This window comes from Narcine bancroftii, chromosome 12 (assembly GCF_036971445.1).
Source record: "Narcine bancroftii isolate sNarBan1 chromosome 12, sNarBan1.hap1, whole genome shotgun sequence".
Lineage (NCBI taxonomy): Eukaryota > Metazoa > Chordata > Chondrichthyes > Torpediniformes > Narcinidae > Narcine > Narcine bancroftii.
The window spans coordinates 14,746,940-14,770,172 of record NC_091480.1 but is presented as its reverse complement, the minus strand read 5'-3'; the positions used below and the strand labels follow the sequence as shown (position 1 = coordinate 14,770,172).

The 23,233-nt window shown below is 39.2% G+C and overlaps 2 protein-coding genes across 6 annotated transcripts in view; both read left to right on the top strand.

Moving 5' to 3' along the window:
- Positions 1 to 18,177, top strand: part of LOC138747576 (tektin-3-like) — a 63,362-nt gene extending 45,185 nt beyond the window's left edge. For 4 of the 5 annotated variants that reach the window (XM_069906923.1, XM_069906922.1, XM_069906925.1 and 1 more), the window contains one exon: positions 17,371 to 17,796. In XM_069906923.1, coding sequence (XP_069763024.1) covers positions 17,371 to 17,674 — 304 coding nt within the window. In that variant the 3' untranslated portion in view covers positions 17,675 to 17,796. Of the gene's footprint in view, positions 1 to 17,370; positions 17,797 to 17,993 lie in introns of those variants that run through there. The other variant, XM_069906926.1, reaches the window with a different exon arrangement.
- The window catches only part of emp2 (epithelial membrane protein 2), a 73,042-nt gene continuing 67,926 nt past the window's right edge, over positions 18,118 to 23,233 (top strand). Inside the window, exon 1 of the mRNA XM_069906945.1 lies at positions 18,118 to 18,206. The gene's annotated coding sequence lies outside the window, so the exon portion shown is untranslated. The remainder of the gene's footprint in view (positions 18,207 to 23,233) is intronic.

Here is a 23,233-nt window from a genome sequence, read left to right as displayed (position 1 = left end):
GAAATTCCAACGATAATGGAGGAATTGATAGAAATCCAGATTCAGAAGCATGTGGTCTTGAACAAATTGAATGGACTGAAAGCTGATAAGTTCCCAGGGCCGGATGGACTGCATCCCAAGGTGCTCATGGAGGTTGCTCTTGAAATTGTGGATGCATTGGTCGACATTTTCCCATGTTCTATAGGTTCAGGAGAGGTGCCTGTGGATTGGACGGTGGCTCATGTTGTGCTGCTTTTTAAAAAAAGAGGGAGAAAAAAATGACAATTACAGATCGGTTAGCTTGACGTCATTAGTGGAGAAGATATTAGAATCTATTATAAAAGAAGAAATAACAGAACACTAAGACAGAAATAATATCATTGCAAGTCAGCGTGGATTTCTGAAGGGAAAATCATGCTTGACTCATCTTCTGAATTTTTTTGAGGATGTGACGAGAAGGGTGGACATGGGAAAGCAAGTGGATGTGGTGCACTTGGACTTTCAGAAAGCTTTTTATAAGGTCCCGCATAGGAGATTAGTAGGCAAAATCAGAGAGGGTGATATTGAGGTAGGTGCTGACATGGATAGAAAATTGGTTGACAGACAGGAAACGAAGAGTTGGGATTAACAGGTCACTTTCGGGGTGGCAGGATGTGACAAGTGGGATCCTGCAGGGCTCGGTGCTGGGCCCTCAGTTGTTTATCATATATATTAATGATTTAGATAAGGGGATTATAAATAACATGAGCACATTTGCAGATAACACGAAACTGGGTGGCAGTGTGAAGTGTGAGGAGGATATTAGGAAAATGCAGGGGAACTTGGACAGGCTGGATGAGTGGTCAGATGCATGGAAAATGCGGTTTAATGTGGAGAAATGTGAGATTATCCACTTTGGTGGCAGGAACAGGAAGGCAAATTATTAATTAAATGGAGTCAAGTTAGGGAGTGAGGAAGTGCAATGTGATCTAGGTGTACTTGTTCCTCAATCACTAAAAGCCAGTATGCAGGTTCAACAAGCTGTGAAAAAGGCAAATGGCATGTTGGCCTTCATAAAAAGGGGAATAGAGTATAGGAGTAGAGATGTCCTTCTGCAGTTGTACAGGGCCCTGGTGAGATCACACCTGGAGTATTTTGTCCAGTTCAGCCTCCTAATTTGTGGAGGGACATACTCGCTATTGAGGGAGTGCAGCAAGGTTAATTCATGGGATGGCAGGATTGATGTTTCTACATGTTTCTGATGTTGGGGGAGACTAGGACTTGAGGCCATAGTTTAAGAATACAGGGAAGGCCCATTAGGACAGAGATGAGAATTTTTTATTTTTTTTTTACCCAGAGAGTTGTTGGTCTGTGCAATGCTTTGCTGCAGAGGGTGGTAGAGGCAAGTTCTCTGGATAAGTTGAAGAGGATGTTAGATTGGGTTCTTGTGGACTGGGGAATTAAAGGTTGTGGGGAGAAAGCAGGGGCGGGTTAATGATAGTGGAAGATCAGCCATGATCTAAATGAATGGCAGTGCTGGCTCAATGGGCTGAATGGCCTACTCCTATTGTCTATTATTGTCTATTATTATGTGGATCAGTCTTTACTCCATCGAGGACAACTACGAGGCAGTGTCTTAAGAAAGCAGCCTCCCTCCTCAAGTAAACCCCACCCCCCAAATCATGCCCTCTTCTCTCTGCTACCACAAAAAAACTGGTACAGGAGCCTGAAGATGAGCACCTAGTGGCACAAGAGCAGCTTCTTCCCCTATGCCATGAGATTTCTGAATGGACAATGAACCACAGAAACAATAAATGTCATGACATGCTTATGAAATAAATTATGATTTTATTCTGCTTTATACTTTGAGAAAGGAGATTCACAGAGTTGATTGCCTTGACTACAAAATACCTCTTCCTTCTATCCCTCACTGTTAAAATAGATTCCTCAATTGATAATGAAATGACAGCAGTCTGCCAAATTACTAGCTTCCTAATCAAGGGACTGAAACCTAAAGTCAAAACATTGACCACTGGGATGAATTTGTTTTAAGATGGGGGATAGGATAACAGTTATTTCCAGGGGTAAGCTTGGAATTTATCATCGTGTTGGTTTTCTGTTTCTGCCCTGATCACCTACCCAATGTCTACACCAAATCTACGTTAATACCAATGAAGGTCCACATCCTCAACTTATGCCCTCAAATTCTATCAATCATTCACTCACTATGGGAAACTTACAGTGGCCAGCTAGCCGACCAACCTACACACGGGCATCTGAAGGAAACTGAACACAGTCACAATGATTCCACACTGCCAGCTCCCAAGGTGAGGATTGAACCTAGGTCTGTGCTGCTGTCAACACTGTTAACACTGTGTAGTCAGGTTAAGTTTATTGTCAATCTGATTTCACAAGTACACTGTTCTCAGTGCGAAACATGCAAACGCACAATCAGAAATAACACACTTTCAAACAATACATTTGTAGGACAAGTATTCATATACATAAATAAATAGTTTTGGAAATATGAGATGATTAGTATGAGCAGTTCCTTTGGTTGTTCAGCATTCTCACTGCCTGAGGGAAGAAACTGCTTCTCAACCTGGTGGTGCTGGCTCTGATCCTCCTATATCTCTTCCCCAATGGGAGCAGCTGAAAGATGCTGCGTGCAGGGTGGAAGGGATCCTCAATGATTTTGTGCATCTACTTCAGACAATGATTCTGGTAGATAGCGTCGAGGGGAGGGAGACTTCAGTGATCATCTAAGCCACTGTTATAGTCCTGTGGATTGACCTCCGATCCATTTCTCTGCAGCAACTGTAATGCAGCTGGCCAGGATGCTCTTGACAGAGCTCTTGTAGAAGGTTGACATGATGGCAGCCAATAGCCTTCCCCACTTCAGTCTACTCAGGAAGTGCAGTCACTGATGGGCCTTCCTGACAACTAAGGAGATGTGTGTCCATGATACGTCCACTACAGAGTTATTGATGTGTAGTTGAGGATGGTTGTTCCTGAAAGCTGCTCCCTGTGTAGTTACTTACCACGAGGCCAAAATTGGACTGGGGCTTGTCATGTATTCCAGAGCCATAGAACATCTTAGCACAGAAAACAGCCCCTTCGGCCCTTCTAGTCTTCTATTTTTCTGCCTCGACCCACTGACATGCACCCAATCCATGGCCCTCCATACCCCTCCAATCCATGTACCTGTCCATCTTTTTTGAAAATGTGAAAATTGAGCCGGCATTCACTACTTCAGTTGGCAGCTCATTCCACACTCCCACCACTTTCTGTGTAAAGATGTTCCCCCTAAACCTTTCCCCTCTCACCCTTAACCCATGTCCTGTGGTTTGTATCTCACCTTACCTCAGTGGAAAATGCCTACTTGCATTTACTCCTCATAATTTTGCATATCTCAATCAAATCTCCCCTCATTCTTCTACGCTTAAGGGAATAAAGTCCTAATCTGTTTAACCTTTCCTTGTAACTCAGTTCTTGAAGTCTGGGCAACATCCTAATATATCTTCTCTGCACTCTTTCTATCTTATCGATATCTTTCCTGTAGTTGGTGACCAAAACTGCACAAAAGACTCCAAATTTGGCCTCACCATTGTCTTATACAACTTGACTTTGAAAGCATTCCTGGCTGTTCACATCTCCAATCTTTGTGTCGTCTGCAAACTTGCTGATCGAATGTAGACCAAAAGCACCCAGTGAGGTCACAGGCAGGACTGCAGTGAACTGGTCCACCTGCTTCAGGCTGTGTGCACCAGGTGGGGTGCAGCCGGAGACTACTCAGATCTACGTGCTGAATGGAATAACAAAATGGTTCACAAAAGGCTGAAAAGAAATCTTTCAAATGTGCCTCTGGTTCCTTTCTGCACTGAAATCCCCAGGTGCAGATTGAAATTTGGAACAAATGAGGAATGTGGCTGAATGAGAATTAAAAAAAGATGAGCATTTCTTCATCGCCCTTCACAACTTTTGAACTTCTTAAAGCCAATGAAATTTGTTTGAGTGTTGTGGTGATTCTAATGGGAGAAATAAAGCTCACCAGGGTGGGGTCAAAGTGAAGATAAAAATTTGACCAGCTGTTTATTTGAATCAATAGAATACAACCTTCCATTCTCCTCAGACTCCAGGGAACTTTCCATATGTCCCAGACTCATTCCAACAAGATCAATGTAAAAGTAAAACATGAAAATCTGCAAACACAGGATTGAAGTTAAAACACAATGCTGGAGAATCTCAGGAGGTCAAACAGCATACTTTCTACAGCAAAGATTCACAACCAATGTTTTGGGCTTGAGGCCTTCATCACGGTCTGAAAAATGTAGGCAGGCGCCCGAACAAAATGGTTGGGGGAAGGGGCAGGGGTGGAGCACAGTCCCAAAGTTAGAAGGTAATAGGTAGATAAGGGAGGGAGGGCACAGCAGCAAGCAGGGGGAGGAGGGGTGGCTCTGTGAATGGAGAGGGAAGGGAGTGGAGAGCTAGAGGGAAAGAGAGAATGAAGAGTAGGCTAGCATAAATCAGAGAAGTCAATGTTCATGCCATCTGGTTGGAGATCGCCCAGACAAAAAAATCAAGTGTTGCTCCTCCATTTCAATTCTGCGCCCCACTCCCATGCTGGCACGGCTGTCCATGGCCTCATGTACTGTCCTAACAAGACCATTCATAAATCGGAGGAGCAACACTTGATTTTCCGTCTGGGTGCTCCTCATCCTGATGGCATGAACATGATTTCACCAGTTTCTGATAGCCTACTCTCCTTTCTCCTTCCCTTTCCCTTTGTCACCTTTTGTCTAGCTCTCCATCCCCTTCCCTTTCCATTCACAGAGCCATCCCCCCTCCCCCTGCTTGCTGGTGTGCCTCCTGCCTTTGGGACTGTGCTCCTCCCCCTTGCTCCAACACCACCCTCCCCATCCCACAATTGTATTTGAGCGCCTGCCTACATTTTGTATACCTTGATGAAAAGCTCAATGTAAACTTATGATTTGCTTTCACCCAACACTGCTGTTTACAGAACAATAAGAAGTCTTGATCTTCAGAATGATGCTTTCTCTTTGTCCATTTAGGCTCAATTGTCACCAGTCTTGAGGCTCTGACATCAGACTCCAAGGCTGCTGCGTTTGCTTATTCCATAATTAATTCCAGTTTACCCCTGTAGTCACTAGCTCGTGTTTCTGGTGAAAATGGGTTGTGCCTGGAGCAGCTTTTGATTTCAGTTTCGTAGAATCTGTGGTAGGTTTGTACAGCATCGTAGCAGACACTGCACCTACAGTATCCATGCCACCTTTTTGCCCATCTACACAAATCCCATTTGCCTATATTAAGTTAGATACATTTATGCTTTGCCTATTTGACACTATTTAAATGTCATTTAAATGCAATAATTGCATGATTCTGTGACCTCAGTTGGCAGTGAGTACAGACACCAATCACTCTATATGTAAATAAAAACGTTTCCCTCAAATCCCCTTTAAAATTCCTTCCTTTTGCCTCTCATTTATCATATTTCTGCTATGAGAAAAAGATTCTGGCTATACACATATATCTTCTTATTATCTTGGATCACTCTGTCAGGTCATCCCTCAGCCTCCTTCTCTCCACAAATCCATCCCATCCAATCTCTTCCCATAACTAAAGTCCTCCAATCCAGGCCACATCTTGGTGAATCTCTGAATTCTGTCCAGCACAATCACATCTTTCCTATAGTGTAGTGGCCAGAACCACACACAATACTCCAAGTGATGTCTAACCAGTGTTAATAATGTCCCAATTTTCATATTCTTAGCCTGGATCGACAAAGGCAGGGATGCTGATGTCTCCTACATCACCCTAATAGCAAATTGATTTCTTGAGCATCTCCCCATATCAAATCAGAATATACAGTAAAACCCCTGGTATCCGGAACCTATGGGGATTGGTAGATGCCAGATAAGTATATTTCCAGTTGCCTGAGACTTCTTACAATACCTAACTAATGCACCTGCATTAAGAATAAACATTTTAAAAGATAAAAATACTATATTGTACTTACACTGAACAAACTTCACTTGCATGAATAGTTAAACCTTAAAGCATTTTCACTTTATTGTAAATCACATTCTTTGAAAACATTTAACCATTGTTGCATCTGCAGGTTCCTCCCCCTCCACAGAGCCGCCCAAAAGACGAACAGTAACATTATAGATAATTAACCTCGCCCTCCCCTAAATTTACAGATTAAGCCTCTGACCAGGCGACTCTTACTAAGCAGGGATAAGGAGACACTTTAAGAGAGTCACCCCCAACGGCGAGCGGCATCAACCAGCTCTTCACCCTGGACGATGCCATTGCTGTTTCACACAACTTTATTCAAACAGCTGCTGTGAGCAAGACATTCATCATTTTGAATATTTGCCCCCATCTTCATTAAAAGTTTATGTGTTACTTCAGAGAACATTTACTTTTACAATTTTAAACTTGCTTATTTTTCACCTATTATTTTTATTTATTGTCCTCGATATTTTTGCCGGTTGCTTGAGGTTGCCAGTTGCTTGAATTCCAGATAACAGGCATTTTATTATATTATGCTTGTGAAGAATTTAGTTCTGCTTCACTCAGGAAGTTTCTTTTACAGCTGGCTTATTTTTCATAATACTTGGGCTATTTGTCTGATAAATGAAACACTTCATTGTGTGGTAAAAAAGGATAAGACTGATGTTATATCAGAAAAAAAAATTCCAAACTACCCATGCCTTTTATGTCTTGATGAGAGTGCATGTCAACTTAGGTTCATTATGTAAAATGACAAGCACAAAACACACTGTCCAAATTAAATATGTCATTTCGTATATCCCTCAAGTAGTAAGTAGAGGTTATCAACACTCACTGTGTCAGTAACCATTTTGTAACTTGAATAATTTTTCCTTCAGAGAAAGACTATCATCCCCAAAAAAATCTGAAGCATTTCCTATTAGCTATCTACTGGTCCAAGTCTTCTACAACTTGGCAGAGAATGATGTGGCCTCAGGAAAAAGGAGAAAATTATAAAATATATGAAAAGCTTCAATTTTCACCTCTCGATCCAGTGTTTAGTAAAATATTTTCTGTTATTAGCTACAAATTGAAAATGGTAGGGCCGAGATAGATTGAGAATGGATTGAAAATTCATCCATGTAATGTTAGGAATTTTTCAGAAATTAAGAATTATTGGATAGAATTCTGTTCTTTCAACGTCTGCCAGTAAATATATCACAAGATGGGTTGAGATAAAGAAGAGCCTTTCAGCCCATTTGACATAGCCAATAAAAATCCTAACTTTTCTTTGACCCTGGCATGGAATCAAAATGTCAACAGTGAAAACACTAAAGAAAGTACAAGGAGTTGTATAGTTCTTGTAACTTCTTGGATTTTTTTCCCCTCATCCATTTCTCCTTTTCTTCCTCATAGAAAAGGTCATGACACGTTTCCACAGGCACTGAGAGCCTGTTGTCTTTCTGCTACAATGGAGGAGTATCTAAATGCCCTTCATAGTAATGTGTTGAATCTAGTCTTCTCTTGAAACATATAAATGCATCACACATTAGTGGACAAAAGCAAGGGTGAATTTTCCCCTCCTTTTTAAGAATGCACTCAGTGATTCTAGTGCCCACCACTCTTGACGTAATATAGGTTAAGCAATCAAGGTAGGTGAAAAGTAGAGATTCAGGAAATTCAAAACAGAAACAAAAAATGTTGGAAAATGTCAGGTCAGGCTGCATCTGAGGCTAGAGAAGCAATTAATGTTTCAAGCGGAAGATCCTTTGTCAGAACAACTCTGGAGTGGAACTTGAACACACAACCTTATGCCAAACAACAGAAACATATTACCCCACTGAGCCACAAATGATTCGGTGGAGAAAACTGGGAACAGGAAATGTGAACAGCCATGATGTTTGATGTTTTGTGACATACCAAGACAAATAGTCAGCAGGTATTTTAGAGTATATTACATGGGAACATTGAAGTAATCTACTCTATATCTATTTTGCAGTTTGCATGTCGTTTGACCTAAAACCCTTACATTTTCACTCTTTATACAGTAAAGGTACAGTTAGATACCACTTTGCAACAATCTCTTTCCTTTTTTCTGACCAGTGGTTTTTCTTGGCACTAACCTTAGCTGATCCTTGTTACATTCTCTCTGGAAACAAATAATCAAGAAAGTGCATGTCAGATTTCTCATCCTGCTAAAGCTATGGCAATTAAAATTCTCTGCTTGTTGATCTCCATTTGGACACTTCAAGAAAGAGCAATTGAATGCTATTTTTTTTTTCAAAATTGAATACAGCAAAAACCCCATTGTCTGGAATTCAAGCAACCAGCAGCCACAAACAACTAGCAAGGAAATTGGGGAAAATAAATAGGTAAAAAATACAGGTTTAAAATAGGGGCACCTTGCTGTTAGTTCGTCAATCCATGCAACATCCAATTTCAAGCAACTGGAAAATTAATTTACCCGGTATCTATGAATCCCCATAGGTTCTGGATACCAGGGATTTTACTGTGTTCTGAATGCTCTTCCACCAACATGTTGTCTGCCAGGCAGCACAGGATGCTTCAGGGGTGTTTTAACCCAAGAAAACTTGCATCTCTCCACCCTTAAATTAAACCTGAGACATTAACATAAATGCACTAAAATGCGGCCTTAAATCATTCAGAGAATAATAACACAGAAAGCTGTTTCCATTCATTGCTTCATCTTCCAGCCAGACCCACAATGAAAATTCTTGGCTGTAGATGCCTTTAATTGGATGAACATTTTGCTGTCTCTATATAATCAGCATTACCCATCAGCTCTCTATTCTTGGTAATTAATATATTAACCACAGCAGCAGGAATTCTACACCATAAAAGACACCAACTAACTGGTCTAGTTTTCCATAGTTTGTTTCTAACTAGTAATAACATTTGGAAGACTACAGACATTCAGCATGTTATTCCATCGTCTCCCCACCCCCCACCCCCAGTGTGTGAACCAAACTAAAACAAGGCATTTTGTTCATCAGTCAACAATGTCCAGTCCTCTCTTATCAAATATGGCTGCAGCCTAATGTCATCATCACAGGTGGTCTTTAGGGCACAGGCCTCAGCCCAAAACATCTTGATCACCCATCCAGCAGAGTCTGGTGGGTATTGTAGCATAGATAAAAGCTCACACTCGACTGGAGGGAGAACTAACTCTTTTATTAGCTTATAACACAGGTAAGGTTCATGAACAGGCTTCAGAGGGGTTCAGGGTTTAGGCAGGAAACCAGGGTTTTATACGGGCCCTCCAGGGGAGGAGGTGGGACCAGTCGTCAGTACAGGATATTTCTAGTGAATCCCAGTTCACTACAGGTATGTTCACTAATACTTGGCAACGAGGACTAAAGAAATCTGATAAAGCATGGGCCCCAGAATAGATTCCTGCAGAACACCATTGTTCACTGACCTCCAGGCAGAATATACTCCATCTAGTACCACCCTCTGCCTTCTGTGGGCAAGTCAATTCAGGTTTCCATGGATCCCATGCCTTGTGACTTTCTGGGGAACCTTGTCATATGCCTAACTAAAATCCATATACACCACATCCACCACTGATATCTTTTGTCACCTCCTCAAAATTCTGTTCAAAGTCAAAAGGTATTATCTGTGAGATAAAATCCATCTATATAAAATCAGTGTTTTGGCTTATACAACAAATATAGCTTAACAGGTCTTGGAAATCCACATACACGACATGAAAAATAAAAACTACTACATTTTCTGAGTAGTTTATGTTCTGACATAAACACCGATTTCATTTGATTGTGGTTGAGACACTTATGCAATCAGTGGAGGAGCAAGGAATTACTGAGAGCACCTAAATTCCCATGTTTTTCTGCAAAATCAGAAACGTTAATTTCACAGCACGGTACAGGCCCTTCAGTCCACAATGTTGGGCTAACCTGTATAAACCTACTGTATGATCAATCTAACCCTTGCCATCCTCCTGCCCCCTCTTTTTCTTGTACCAGTGTATCTTAGAGTGCCACTATTGTATCAGCCTCAGCCACTGTCCATAGCAGTACATTCCAGGAACCCACCATTCTCTGTGTAAAAAAAAAACAACTTCTGACCCTTCTCCCGTAAACTTTCCTTCATTCACCTCAAACAGATTCCTCTGATATTGGCCATAGCTGCTCCAGGGAAAAGGTAGTTCCTATCCATTCTATCTATTTGCCTCGTAATCTTATACAGATCCATTAAGTCATCTCTCATCTGCAAGGTAATATTTCACAAGATAATATCCACAATTTCACCATTATTACCATAATGCAGTACAATGCTTAATTGGAGCTAAATAGCTTTAGGAGGTATATTCATATTTATCCTAAAATCTCCTCAGGGCCAAATGTTTCTGGAGAGTAAAAACCAGATACAGATTTGTCTTGGCCCTCTCTAGAAGTTAATGAACTCTGCTCATCTCAAACTTATCAAACTTCTGGAGACCATAAACTTTTACAATAAGGCTGAACACGATTCTCAACATGTTGTCCTAAAATCCTATTTTTCAACACTGCTTTAACTCATGTATTTTAATTAATAATTCACCTTAAAAAAACATTTGTTTCTGTTTGTGTGTTGCCACCCCATGAGAAGGAATGTCTGGTTGATTTATTTGTTCTGTCCACCACTGAGAAACTCAGAGAAATAGTCATTGATTTTCTTGGGAAATATAAATAGTACAGCTGACAGGCTAAATCACAAAGTACTACCATAGATGAATATTCCCAATGTTCTCCAGCAGTAACTAGTGATATTTAATGAATTTATGTAACTTGAGACCATACACGACAGCTTGATGTTAAACATCTTTCTTGCAATCCTAGAAACAGATAATCAGAAATCCCTTGGAAACCATGCGAACATTTATTTGTGATATTTTCCCTCACAGTCTTTTGGCAAGATTGTGCCTGGACATTGGGGGTGTGCCTGTTAAATTTAAGCATTTATGACCTTGATCATTAAAACATAATTTTAGTTCACTTAAGGGCACATATCCCTTTTCTCAAAGGGAGGAAGGTTGCACGGTGTTACAGAAATTTAGAGGAAAGTTAATCTATTTGTTTCTCCTAAACTAGTTAGCTTTAGAGTAACTAACACCCACTAGTCCAAAATTTAAAATCCCATCCTCTCACATTTCAAATGAGTTCCAAACAAAATTCAGTTTTGAAAGTGCAGTGTTCACTGTTGGGAAAAGACACACTGCAGGAAGTAACGAACAAAAAGGTCTCCAGTAATGTTGAGGATTTTAAAAAACACATATTATTGCCCTTTCATGTGCAGGATTTACATTCAGAATGTGCTTGATGTCCTTTTAACAAATAAAGTATGAAAGGGAATAATGCATTTATGCAGACATATACTGATAGATTGTTCAATTTTTGAAGTGAACATTGAAACCTATGGAATAAATCCAGACCTGATGTTCATCTAGTTTGAGTTGGAGAATCAAGAACATCATGTTGAGGTCCTATTTTGGATTGATGCTGCATTTGAATGTTCCAGGTTTCTAAATTCAAGTTCCAGAAATTTGAAGAGACAAGCTAGACCAATCACACTAGTGCAATGTCAAGAGAGTGCTGCACATTGGCACAGATGAATAAAGGGGTGAATGTCTCCCATGGATGCTTAAAAATGGAAATCTGAGATTAGGTACCGATCAGCCACAGTCCTATTAAATAACAGTGCAGGTTTAAGTGTTGCATGGCCTGTGCCTAATTTCTGCAGTAAGTGAATAAGATATTAAACTGAAGACACACCTACTCACTCAAGTGAGTATAAAGGTCCCAATAGATTAATTTTGAGCACAGCTATTCTCCCCAGTGCTCTGGTCAACTTGATACTCTTCGTTGTAAGAAGAAATTACAGTAAAGCCCCTGGTATTGGACATCTATGGGGATTGGTAGATGCTGGATAAGCAAGTTTTCCAGTTGCTTGAGAGTCACTTTTACAAAGGGGTGAATATACCTCATATACCTGCGTTAAGAATGAACAGTTTAAATGGCAAAAATACTATACTGTACTATACTTACACTGACCAAACTTCACTTCCATGAATATATAAACCTTATTTAACTTTATTTTCATTCATTTTCTTTGAAAACACTCAACCTTCACCGTTCTTCCCCCTCCACGGAGCCCCCCCTCCCCCCCCCAGTTTACAGATAAAATCTTACTAATATACCTCATGCTCTACAAATAAAGATCAAGACCCTTCCTAAGCAGGGATAAGGAGACACTTTAAGAGAGTCACCCCCACAGTGCATCAACCAGCTCTTCAATAGAAAGGGCACACAGAACATTAGCCCCTAAACCACAGCCACAACAAAAACCAAGATCCATTCTAGTAAAATTCCAAAGATATACGACAAGAGAAAATATATTGGAGAAGGCAATGAAAAAAATAAGAGAAGACAAAAAAAAAAACCACTGGAATACAAAGGTCAAAAAAATTTTTTCTACCCAGACATAAGTTTTGAACTCCTGAACAAGAGGAAGGAGTTTAACGCAGCAAAAACAACCCTATGGAAAAAAGGTTATAAATTTATGTTAAAATATCCAGCAGTGCTTAAAATAGTTATCCCAGGGCAGCAAAGCAAACTGTTCTTGGATCTGGAAAAAGCACGAAAATTTGCAGAACACCTACAAAACAGACAGAAAAATGAAGAGATGTAACAAGTACAAAAATGACAACAAACTATATATAAAGAAGAATAAAGTATAAGTAAGAACTAAGAAGGTAAATAAAGGGAAATAAAGAGGAAATTAAGAGAATGAGCTTTGTTATATGTGAAGATTAAAATCTTTTCTGGGGGGCTGGGTGGGGAAGAATAACAGACAAGGGACAAAGGGAAACTCAGAGGGATTAAAGGAATTTTAGATATGGGGATAGTGGAAATATTTTATGTTTTAGAAATGTTGTCTTACAATGTGTTCAAAAAAGAAAACAGAAATGGATAAGAAGGGAAGGTGGTGATGAGGAAACAGAAAGGAAAGATAAACAAAGTATGAAATGGCCATGTTGAACTAGATGATTATAAATATTAATCAAAAGGAAGAAGCTGTTAAATTTATTGAAGAAAGAAAAAATTGACATAGCATTCGTGCAAGAAACACATCTAACTGAAGTGGAACATAAGAAATTTAAGAGAATGGATAGGACATGTAACAGCAGCATCATATAATTCAAAAGCCAGAGGAGTAGCTATATTAATCAATAAAAATGTACCAATCAAAATAGAAGAGGAAATAATAGATTCAGCAGGGAGGTATGTAATGATAAAATGTCAGATATATTCAGAATTTTGGAATTTACTCAATGTATACGCTCTTAATGAAGAAGATCAAAAATTTATGCAAGATATCTTTTTGAAGATCGCAGATACGCAAGGGAATATACTAATAGGAGCGGATTTTAACCTTAATTTTGACTCAAACATGGATAAAACATGGATAAAACTGGAAAAAAGACTAACAGAAAGAACAAAGTAACCAAATTTATAATTAAATCGATGCAGGAAATGCAACTTTTGGAGATATGGAGGAAACAACACCCAAAGGAAAAGGAATATTCATATTATTCGGGTAGACATAAAACATACTCAAGGATAGATCTATTCCTGTTATCAGCCCACATTCAAGAAGAGTTAAGAAAATGGAATAAAAAGCTAGATTGTTATCGGATCTCTCACCCCTGTTATTGGCAGTAGAGCTGGAGGACATCCCACCGAGAACGTATAGATGGAGATTAAACTCCATGCTACTTAAAAGACAGGATTTTAGAGAATTCATTGAGCGACAAATTAAAATGGACTTTGAAATAAATACGGAATCAGTGAAAGATAAGTTTATACAATGGGACGCAATGAAAGCATTCATCAGAGGACAGATAATAAGTTATGTAACTAAGGTGAAGATGGACTACAGTCGGGAAATAGAACAGTTGGAAAGGGAAATAACAAATACAGGAAAAGAATTAGCAATAAAGGAAGATACAACTAAAAGAAGAGAATTGACAGACAAAAAAATAAAATATGAAACACTACTAACATATAAGGTGGAGAAGAACATAATGAAGACAAAACAGAAATATTATGAACTAGGGGAAAAAACGCACAAAATACTAGCGGGGCAGCTTAAGACAGAACAAACTAAAAGAACGGTATTGGCATCAAGGAAAAAGGACAAACAAATTACATATAACCCAATGGAGATCAATGAAAACTTCAGAGAATTCTACGAACAACTATATCAAACTGAAAACGAAGGGAAAGAAGACAAAGTAGATGAATTTCTAACTAAAATTGAACTACCGAAATTGCAAACAGAGGAGCAAAATAAATTAATAAAACCATCTGAAAATAGAAGAAATACAAGAGATATTAAAAAAAACTACCGAACAATAAAACACCGGGAGAGGATGGACTCCCAATAGAATTTTATAAAACATTTAAAGACTTATTAATTCCTCCTCTCCTGGAAGTAATGAACCAAATTCAAAAAAACACAAAACATACCAGATTCATGCAAAACAGCAATAATTACAGTAATACCAAAGACGGGGAAAGAACCACTATAGACCAATATCTCTACTCAACACAGATTATAAGATAATAGCTAAACTATTAGCAAACAGATTGGCCGACTGTGTACCAAAATAGTAAAACTAGATCAAACTGGATTTATTAAAAAAAGGCAAACAACGGACAATATCTGTAAATTCATTAACTTAATCCATGCAGAATAAGGAAACAAAACTCCAACAGTGGCGGTTGCTTTTGACGCAGAGAAAGCCTTTGACAGAGTAGAATGGAATTATTTATTCAAAGTACTACAAAAATTCAACCTACCAGAGAAATATATTAATTGGATTAAATCATTATATAAGGGACCACTGGCGAAAGTGACAGTAAATCAAACCAATTTAAATTAAGCAGATCAACAAGGCAGGGATGTCCACTATCTCCCTCACTGTTCACGTTAGTTATAGAACCACGAGCAGAACTGATAAGAACAGAAAATAAAATAAGAGGGATAAAAATAAAAGAAAAGGAATATAAAATCAGTCTATTTGCAGATGACGTTATAATATACTTAACAGAACCAGAAATATCAATAAAAGAATTAGTTAAGAAATTGAAGGAATATGGAGAAGTATCGGGGTACAAGATCAACACAAATAAAAGTGAAGCAATGCCAATGAATAATGCGGATTTCACAAAGTTTAAGAAAGAATTACCATTTAGATGGCAAACACAAGCAATTCAATACCTAGGTATACAACTAAATAATAATCTCGGCCATCTATACAAATTAAATTATCAGCCATTAATGAAAAAATTACAAGACGACAGAGCACTGGAAAAACTTACCACTAACACTGATAGGAAGGATAAACTGTATTAAAATGAACATCTTCCCAAGGATACAATACCTATTTCAATCATTACCAATTCACCTAACAGAGAAATTCTTCAAGGAGCTAAAGAAAATAATAAGGAAATTCTTATGGAAAGGGGGGAAACCGAGGATAGCACTAGATAAATTAACAGAATGGTACAAACGAGGAGGCTTATAACTACCAAACTTTAAAGATTATTATAGAGCAGCACAATTAAGATACCTATCAGATTTTTATCAAACAAGGGAAAAACCAGATTGGACCAGATTAGAACTAGATAAAATAGGGGAGAAGATACCTGAACATATACTATATAAGTGGGTTGAAAAATTGGTGCAACATAGGAATTCACCAGTATTGCACCATCTGCTCAACATTTGGAAGAAGATTCACGTGGAAAGGAATAAAATAAATTATCAACTACCAAAATTAATATTGACACAAAATCAACTAATCCCTTTCACAATAGATAACCTTTCCTTCAGAGAATGGGAGAGAAAAGGGATCAAAAGAAAAGAAAATTGTTTTTCGGGAAATAAATTATTATCTTTTGAACAAATGAAGGACAAATATAATATAACTCACAATACAATGTTTGCATACCATCAACTGAAAACTGACCTGAAGGACAAATTGGGAAACAGTCTGAGGTTACCAGAAGGAAGAAATTTTGAATATGTGATTACAGACACAATGATAATTAAAAAATTTATAACAAACATGGACATCAAACTGCAAGAAAAGGAAAATGAGGAAACAAACTGTGAACCTAAACAAAAATGGGAACAAGATCTAAACATAAAGATAAAGAATGAAACAGGGGAAAAGCTATGCTCTGGAACTATGAGAAATACAATAAACACGAGGTTACGAATGATACAATATAATTGGTTACACAGGCCAATCACACCCCAAAAGTTAAATAACTGGGACCCAACAGTATCAGATAGATGTTTTTGCTGTAAGAAGGAAACGGGAACAACAGTACATGCAATTTGGGCATGTGAGAAAGTGAAAAAATTTTGGGAAGATCTAAACCAGATATTAAATAAAATCACAAAAAGCAATATACCAAAAAACTCAGAGATCTCTCTTCTAAGTAATATAAGAAAAAAAGAATTTGGACTCGATTTGGATGGAGCACAAAAAAGATTTATAATGATAGCCCTAGCTGTAGCAAAAAAATGTATTATGTCAACCTGGAAATTAAAAGACAACTTGAGAATACAACAATGGTACATAGAAATGAATAAATGTATTCCATTAGAAAAAAATAACATATAATTTAAGAAATAACATCACAATATTCAAACAAATATGGGAACCATACATGAAACACAATAGAGAAATCCTACCATGGACCTCCACCACCTAAAATGACAGAAGGAGAAGACAACGAAATGAACTGACTCAGTATGTAAAAGTAAAAGACAAATATTTATTGTTTATTTTTATTAAGTGACGACATTGTTTAATGTATCATATAGATTGAACTTTGAATAAATGGGAAGGGGGGTGAGGGAGGGAGAGAATGGAGGGGGGAAAAGGGGAGAAAATGAAACTATATATTCAAGAGAAAAATGTCTGTGTATATTTTGGTCAGTATGGTTCATAGTGTAAAAAATAAAAAAATTAAAAAAAAACCAGCTCTTCATTCTGGGTGACATCATTGCTGTTTCACACAACTTTATTCAAACAGCTGCTACGAGCGAAACACAACCAAGGCTCTCCACTGGCTGAATATTTGCTTCCATCTTCACCAAAGGTTTATGTGTTACTTCAGAGAACGTTTACCTTTACAATTTTAAACTTTTATGTGCACTTTTATTCTTATTTATTTTATTTTAATTTTTAAAATGTATTTATTAAACTATTTTTTTTTGCCAGTTGCTTGAATTCTGGATAACAGGTTCACTGTGATTGTATTGTGCACAGTTTATATTGTTGTTTCTTTTACTGTCCAGGTTGGTCTGTGAAGTGTACACCATCGATGCAACTATACAGACACTGAAACAACGGCTCCAGGAATCTCAAAATGCTTTGCAACTGTTGGTGCAAACTAAGTCTGTCTTAGAATATGACATTGCTGTAAAGGCCAACTCTCTCTTCATTGATCAGGAAAAATGCATGGGGATGCGCAGAACCCTCCCCAACACACCACGCCTGATTGGCTGCACTCAGCTGAACATGGGCCATTATTGTGCCCGCCCACCCCCAGAAAAGAAACCTTGCAACTGTGGTTGCAAAAATAAAAGGAAAGTAACATAAACAAATTAAAATAATGAAGCCTACTGGCTTTGGATAAGTGCATGCTTTGGTCTGTTTCAGAAAACAAGACTTGATTATTGTGTGGCAAAATAAAATAAAGAAAATTTGTGGTTTAACAAGAATGTTCATAATCAGAGCCACTTGCCTCAATTGGGAGATGACATTTGACATTGCCTGATGTCATCTCACCGTGTAAATCTCATTAGGTTTTCATCAGAATGTTATATTGTGCTGACGACCCACTTTTTGCTCATTTTAGTACAGTATGACCTAATTTTCACCTTTTATTATCCATTCTCTGCTCTGACACTATATCTAGAAACCTGTACCTTTGCCAATTTTAAAGATGAATGGACCCAAGGCGGACATTGTCACTGGGTCAATCTCAGGGCGAGAAAGTCGTTGAATTTCAGGAAAGAACCACTTCAAGGCAACTGGGTGAAGAGGTGATGCCATGGTTTTCCATCTTGATTCCTCGTCAGATAATAAAGGCTTCATGTTTATTTGGGGCAAAGCTGATCCAGAAATTAAGGTCAGAACATCTTGCTTTTTATTCTGTGAAAGGATGGGTATTATAACTGAACTGGCTTCCAAACAAGTTATGGATATTATGAATTGGTTCTGAATAATGAGCTCCCATTTATTCTTCTTTCAACAGTGTAAGACCATACATTTTAGTAAAGAAAAGCTGAAAAGGAAGTCTCTCTGAAACAAAATCTGTGGGTTTAGAATGACTCCATTGTGCTATAGGTTTATAATTAGCACCTAACCTGGTGTTGAGTAATGCTGAATATACTGTACCAACTCCCAGTAATTTCTTCCTAAAAGTTGTATCGTAAACCAACAATATTGGTTATCAGACTGTTAGTCTTGAACACTTTAGTCTGAGAAATCGTTAATTCACTGATGAATTTCTGTTAGATTTTTTGAGGCTAGCTTATCAACATTGTACCGTTAAACTCCTGGTATCCAGCACCTATGAGAATTTGTAGATGCTGGATAAGTGAATTTTCCGATTGCTTGAGATTGTGTGTTGCGTGAATGGCAAACTAAGTGCTAGGGGGCATCAGTTTTAAACTTTTGTATTTTTTACCTATTTATTTTCTGCAATTTTTTTTGCCAGTTGCTTGAGGCCACTGGATGCTTGAATTGATAATGGGGATTTTACTGTATCTGTTTGAGTGGGCAAGAGACTGAGTATTCTGTCACAAGGACCTGGCTCCCCATCTTTTCTCCCCATCCATAAGGTAAAAGTAAGGAGTATGATGGAACTCTTTTATCCTCCACTTGCCTGAACCAATACAGTTCCAACACGCAGCAGCACAATGGTTTATTTGATTGCCGCTGCATTCATGAGCGTCCAGGTACAGCCACTCTCATCTCTACTGCACTATGTGCCACATAATACCCAGCTCACTGTCTTCTTTGGCAGCACCTGCTGCAGCCAAGGATTTGGCTACCCAGGAGAACATTGATTGCAGGTAACACTTAGATAAGTTGTCATTTCCTCATTGTCTCTGAGTCATTCCTAATTTAGCTGCACATTCATCATGGAGATGGTTTAAGAAGGTGGTTCAGCGGCAACCAGAGGTAGACAATATTGCCATAAATATTGCTTAAATAAATCAAATTATATCAAGAGTGCACTTAACACTCATAATGAAATCCTCTAACAACATCATTTACCGTTTCTAGAAGCTAAAGGAAACATTCCTTCCTTTAGTAAAACCCGTTCTGCTCATTGTGTCCTGTGCTGTCACCTGAATGGGAAGAGTGAAGCTCATCTATCTATTTGGATTCTTCGTGACAGGTAAAGGAAGATCCCTCACTGCAGATTTCAGTTCTTCTCCCCGAAAAAAAAAACGAGTAGTTTGTTCATAACTGGAGGCTGAAGCATTGGCCTTTCACTTTAAAGGAAAGAAACAACAGCTGAGGGTGTTAGAAGTGTGAAAAATCATTAGTTAACTTTGAAATCACCTCTCTTACTCCATTGTTCCAATCTCAGCAACCTGTTATGGAATGCTGTCGGAAATCAACTCCAAGCTTTGTGTGCTAATTCTTCATGGCTCTTAGCTGGTTCAATAAAGACTCCTTAGCAGCAATTCTATTGCAATGGAATAGAACATTGCAGAACGATCAAAGGATGTCTTGTTGCAAAACTGAGTATCCATTTTAACCCTTTGGACTCTGGCTATTTTTAACCTTTCATAATACAGTATATACTCCAGACTGGTGTCATGGTTAAACTACAGTATGAACACCAGTATGAACCAGCTGGTGGTTGGGTATAAAACCAGTCCTGGAAAACAGGGGCACGGAGTATATACACTTGTTGGTAGTCCCTGAAAATAGGGACATGGAATTCAAAGGGTTAACATCAGGAGTTCCTTGTCTGTTTCCTCTGAGTTTATACAGTAGATCCTGACGGCAACTAATTAAAGAGACTGATGAATACAAACCATATAAATTGGAAGTTTGGACTCTTCTCCTGCACCTTTAATTAATTGTTCTTTGTTTACAATACTGTAAGGCCTCTTGATTCTTAGCCCATATTATCTGATCACCTGCTATTATGGTGACATTCTGTTCCGTCCACTGGGAGAAGTTCAAGTTTATTGTCGTCCACAATTGTACAAGTACAACCTGATGAAACTGTTCTCTGGACCTCAGTGCAAAACATGCGGACACACAACCAGACATACAGAGAATTCAGATGCCCCCTCTTCAGGCAACAATCCCAGTATATTGCATTGATCCTCCCTGCCATTCTTATGGTGCTGTGAATTAACTTCCAATCCATTTCTCTACAGCAACCCGAGCACACTGTGATGCAGCTGGCCAGGATGCTCTCGATAGAGCTCCTATTGAAGGCTGACATGATGGTGGCCGGTTGCCTTCCCCGCTTCAGTCTTCAATCATTCTAAGGAAGGATTATGTCAATTGGAAATACAAGTCTGCAGATACTGCAATGTGGAGCAAAAATGCAACTGCTGGAGAAACTCGAGTAGTGTCTATGGTGGAGGGGAGGGGGTGGGGGTAGGGATTATGGATAGAGACCCTGCAGAGGACCAACTCCGACCTGATTATTAAATTAATTGGAGTTTGTTGGTGAGTTGACAGTGGCTGTTAATTAATGAACTGAATTAATATTCATAACAGCCACTGTCAACTTACCAACAAACTCCAGATTCAGTCCTTAAATTTTGTGTACCCAGATCAGAAAATATAGGTCAAAGGATGTCCTGAACTAGTATAGTTCAGGTAGCCCATCCACCGTTTAAATATAGAATTTCCTGACCAAGACTTGATCATTCCACAGCTCAATTACATCATACATGGCACAGATGACTTCAAATGTTCAGCTCTCCTGCACCTCCTCATGAGGAACACAGTCTTTCATCATAAACACGCCGGCACCTGCAAACACGGAACTCCTCATGATCACCTCCCACCTAGCACATTTAACACTGCTGCTCAGTATAAACATTACCCTAGACCATAAACACAGCTCCTCAATACAAACATACCACTTACTGCAACCACCACCTCTCACCAAAAATACCATAAACAGATCTCTCACCATAAACATTGACCTTCAATATGATATGGCCCTCACCTCTCATCACAGAAATCTGCTCTCACCTTTACTACATTGTCACCATAAACAGTATAAACTACAGAGGACAAAATCAAGTGCAATAACTCTGAGGCTGTTCAAACTGAAGCTGCTCTGTAAGGGCCCTAAGACTGCCTTTATGCTCACACGCCTACAGAGAGGTGGTATGAATTTCTTATTCTTCATACAAAATGCCTTCCAGTATTTGGAAAAGATGACTCATTTCCTGGCAGTATAATCTCCCAGACTTGGCAATGCCTGTACCTGTGGAGCCTCAGTCCAGATGTTGTTACAAAGCCCTGAAGAACGCAAACTATGGAGCATCTGTGTTTGTTTAATTCATTCAATTACCTTGTGAACGTGTTGATTTAGTGCAAATGGTAGAAGACAAGCACTCGGATGCTTTGCTGTGCAGAGACAATAATATTTTCAGTGATCAGAATTGGCCTGTTTCAAAAATCAAGATGTACTATTCCAGACATCTCAGAATTTTATTCCTTTGAAGACTGAGAGTGAAGGTACACAAAGGGCAGGGCAGTGATGCTTTTACTCACACAGAATATGAGCCTTTCTTGATGAGCATGTTTTTCCAGCTCAATCACACTTAAACGCATCACATTATATTTAAATAGCTTCAACAGAACAAAGCAGCAGAGTGCTTTGCCATGGAACAAAAATCAGAAATCAGGGCAGGAGAGCTGGGTCGCAATGGAGGGGAGCCCTGGAAGCTACGACTGATGAATCATGGAGAGTTTGCAAGGTTATCATACATATTGGAGAGGAATAACATCACCAGATGGATTGGAATTGCAGAAAATATAAGCATGGAGTTTACTTTTAATAAATACCCTTAAGATTATCACATTCAAGAGGAAAGCAAGTGGCAATACCTCCATTGCATTGTTCTAACCAAGATATACATCTGCCTCTTAATGAAGAGGAACTGTTCTTTGGCTTGGCTTCACGGACGAAGATTTATGGAGGGGTAAATGTCCACGTCAGCTGCAGGCTCGTTTGTGGCTGACAAGTCTGATGCGGGACAGGCAGACACGGTTGCAGCGGTTGCAAGGGAAAATTGGTGGGTTGGGGTTGGGTGTTGGGTTTTTCCTCCTTTGTCTTTTGTCAGTCAGGTGGGCTCTGCGGTCTTCTTCAAAGAAAGACATGCCATGGGAACGTGGCCAATGCCATCAGTCCAAATGGGTTAAATCAATAAGATGTTCTGGAGAGAAGGTAAAGTTGCCTTCAACCTTGGCTGCATAGACCATTCCTGTTTCTGTGTCTTCTTCAAAGGAGGTTGCTGCCCGCCGAACTGTGAGGCGCCAAGATGCACGGTTTGAGGCGAGATCAGCCCACTGGTGGTGGTCAATGTGGCAGGCACCAAGAGATTTCTTTAGGCAGTCCTTGTACCTCTTCTTTGGTGCTCCTCTGTCACGGTGGCCAGTGGAGAGCTCGCCATAGAACACGATCTTGGGAAGGCGATGGACCTCCTCTATAGACACAAAAAGCAGCAGCATTCATTGCAACAAGCCTTGCAACCAAGAGAAGACATCTCTGCAGAAACACAGACTAATATGTCAGGGGCTCTTTCAACAGGCTTTCAAACAGCGCTCTGGCCTGAACACAAGCTGCTAGCAAAACTCAGTAGGAGAAGCAGAAATGGTTGAGCTGGCCTTTAAGAAGCTCTGCCATCTCCTTGGCATTGGGAACGTATATTCATAACACTAGTCTCAGCTCGATGACTCTAAATGGCCATTCTTGTCATCAAGAAGAAAAAGATATCTGAGAAGTTAACTGGATGTGAGGAGGTAGCAAGGAGTTAGCCAGTAAGTGGTTGGTATGTCAACTTCAGGTTGTGGCGGTCAAAGGCCAGGGGGTATATAATGAAACTGATTGGCAGAAGGAAACATCTTTTCCTCATATTTTGGCGGTGGATAGAATCCACT